The 3,150-nt window shown below is 40.4% G+C and overlaps 1 protein-coding gene across 2 annotated transcripts; it reads right to left on the bottom strand.

Moving 5' to 3' along the window:
• Positions 1 to 2,783, bottom strand: LOC131890902 (trypsin-3-like). 2 transcript variants are annotated; one of them, XM_059240348.1, is made up of 5 exons: positions 2,272 to 2,783; positions 1,784 to 2,175; positions 1,465 to 1,717; positions 1,178 to 1,395; positions 1 to 821 (listed from the first exon to the last, which is right to left on the bottom strand). In XM_059240348.1, the coding sequence occupies exons 1-5, from the start codon at positions 2,591 to 2,593 to the stop codon at positions 687 to 689; spliced, it is 1,320 nt and encodes a 439-aa protein (XP_059096331.1). In that variant the 5' UTR covers positions 2,594 to 2,783; the 3' UTR covers positions 1 to 686. The 2 variants fall into 2 exon arrangements, with proteins under 2 accessions (XP_059096331.1, XP_059096332.1); XM_059240349.1 differs by having other exon boundaries at positions 3 to 821; positions 2,464 to 2,783.
• Between the last annotated feature and the right edge of the window lie 367 nt (positions 2,784 to 3,150).

Here is a 3,150-nt window from a genome sequence, read left to right as displayed (position 1 = left end):
GTTGTTACCTTTGTCCGATCCACAGAGCTGCATAGAAGAGACAAATATATTTTGCATTGTCGAATACTGATACTTTTTATGAAAAAAACATCAGAGTCTGAACATGGTTTATCCAAGAATGTAGATTATTTGCAAAAAGAGATCCATGGAAACTTTTTTTGTGGAAGAGAACAATTGAGAAGAAAAACGATATGAATAATATCTTGGAGTAATATCTGAGCGTTAACCTTTCAGGGACGAATCTAGTGAGCTATATATGTCTATGACATAAAAGGACCGAAAAAGTATGTGCTCTTAATCTCGTGGGAAATGGTTGATTGGTTGTTTCAAATAGGATTTCAAGTGGATTAGGTCATTGGTCAATGGATCACTTTTGTTGGATCATGTTCAATGCCTTCATGCCAGATTTTCCTTCGTTTTGAACGGACATCTCAAACTCATAAGTGCATGAAAGCTTTTACCAAGATTGGAACCAGTCACAAAAAAGAGAGGTAGAGTTCGGGATCTCATGGAACAAATGGGCAGGGATCGTTCCCTTCCACACACGCCACCTTAGTTTGATAGATTGATCATGAAATTGAAATTGGAACACATGGAACAATAAACATTACGCACATGCATTTATCATTTTAATTCTACTCTCATTGATTGAATGGAGCAAATGTACAAACTTATGACAAGAAAGGTTAGCTCAAATCGGCCTTCTTTCTGATCCAATCTGTGAACTTGGAAACACGAGTATAGACTCCGGGATATTGCTTAGAACCGCAGCCTCGCCCCCAAGCAACGATTCCGACTTGCACGTATCCATAGTTTTTTCCCTGTAAGAGGAACATGTAATGGCATTACTGATATTGTTGTTGATGATGACTACGGCTCTCTTTGGATCCCGATGGATTACTAAATCAGATCCATCTCCTCCCCTCAAAAATGACCATTAGAACAGAGCCTCACGGGACAACATGCGGCAATATCATCAACTAAACATCTATCATTGCCAATTTACGGGGATTGCCGTTTTGTTACTGTAGTTGTTTTCAGACAAGATTTGATACTTGGTGTTGAGCACCTTGTGAACAAAAGAAGAAAAAAAATATGTTTCAAAACGTGCACTGTGGTCAACACAAAACCAACCCCAATGAATCGATCCACTTTTATCAATATCAGTTTTACGAACCTTCATCGCAAGAGGTCCACCACTGTCTCCCTGGCAAGAGTCTTTACCTCCTTTGCGTGATCCCGCACAAATCATTCTTTCCGTAATGTTGTCCATAAAGTATTTCTTTTGGCAGTAGTCATTCGAAAACACTTGAATGGTTACCTTTCGCAACACAGAGCTGCCCTCCAAGCTTGTATAGGCCACGTTGCCCCAACCAGCCGCCATTGCTCTATAACCTGGATCAATCGGTTTCTAAATGTTGATCTAAGAGAATCTTTTGAGGCTGTAAAATATTGCTTTCTTGCCTTGTAAGGATGGGATATTTGGGTTTGGGATTCTAATACGATTCACGCTTTCGGTGAACGGAATTGGTTTCCTCAGTTTAATCATACCAATGTCGTAATCAGGTTGGTGCTCCAAATAATCCTTGTGATACATTAATTCCTTAGCGTTGCGACTGAAAGCCCCCGTCTCTTTTTTGGTCAAATCGTGTTTGCCAAATGATACTCGAACCCTCGTGACCCCCCAACTCAAGCAATGAGCCGCAGTGAGGATGTACTGAGGGAGAATTCAAATTGCATTACCTAAGTTTAGCTCTTGTTGTGCAAAAAGTTGTACTGATACCTTGCTATGGATTATGGATCCCCCACAAAAGTGTTGACCATTTGTGGTTTGTAATGACACCATCCAAGGGAACTCATTTGGATCAGTCTCTGTACCTCCCACGATTCGGTCCAAGAAATGAGGATCCTCTAGTTCCTCGTTGATATTATTCTCATTCGTTTCAGAAATATCGATGATCCAATAATCGCCATCTTTATACCATCTATCCATGGATTTTTGAGTGGAATTGTCACCTGATCGAATCCATGTAGGCGATTTTGAGGTAGTTCCATTGTTCCATTCAAGCCTGGGTTCCTTGGGTGGAAGTTCACTTTCATGGCGAGGAACTATTGGGGGTGGATCGGGCCATTGGATGTTAACGAGATGTGAATTTTCAAAGCCATTTTCATCGTCTGCAGAGAAAAGATAACTGTAATCATCTTCACCAGTGGTTGGAACCTCCCCTTCAGGAGTTGGAACCATTCGTTGGATCAGATGTTCATGAATACTTTTCTTGGCTAATGGCCGAACATTGAGCGCCAGAGTGGTAGTAACTGTTAAGAGAGTGTAGATCACAGTAGCTTCGTGCATGATGAATGTGGAACGAAATGTGGTTCCAAGCATGGAACACATATTTTTATATCCGGGCATAAATGCCAAATCAGCAATAGAAAAGCAAATCTTCTTGCCAATGTTATTACTTTTTATTCTTAAGCCGACAATGCCATTATTATCGTAACAATCGTTCTCTCTCTCTCTTGAGCAAGATGGTGCTCCTTCCGTTCCAACTGACATAGTAGAGCAGTTTACGAACATGTTCCTTTTTCCCATGAGAACCCCCTCCTCGATCCAAGAAGAGTGTAATATGGACAATGAGGAGAAAGAGTGAAAGAGTGAGTGAGAGAGAGAGAGAGAGCGACGCTGGTGAGCAAACAGTGAGCCTCTTTTCGGTTCATGGAAGGAGCAAATCTAATTTACAGAATATCATAACAAATGAGGAGAGATGACACAAAGTGCCTTAACCTCTGGTACTTCACAGACCACAAAGCCCACAAAGCATATTCAATAATGTTTCTACGTGGTTACTAGAGAGAACATGCAAGTCGTACAACTTGATATTGAGCGCAAAGCTTGCAAAAATAGGATTCATCCAATTAGTGGAACGGGCCTAGAACTGTTTAAGAGATGATCTTTAAGGAAGTTATGGTTATGAAACTGCAATACATATACCCAGTTGAAGGCTCTTTAAACGGTCAAGTTAATGAAATTTTCAAAAAGATTGAAACAGGAGAAATTCAAATACTGAATAAGAAAACAATCCGAGTCCGACAAAATCAATGCAAAAAAGCGTCATGATTTTTTCAATGCCCTCATAACAACCCCATGTT

This window comes from Tigriopus californicus, chromosome 11 (genome assembly GCF_007210705.1).
Source record: "Tigriopus californicus strain San Diego chromosome 11, Tcal_SD_v2.1, whole genome shotgun sequence".
NCBI classification, from domain to species: Eukaryota; Metazoa; Arthropoda; class Copepoda; order Harpacticoida; family Harpacticidae; genus Tigriopus; species Tigriopus californicus.
The sequence above is the reverse complement of the archived record's forward strand: the minus strand, read 5'-3'. Positions and strand labels throughout refer to the sequence as shown.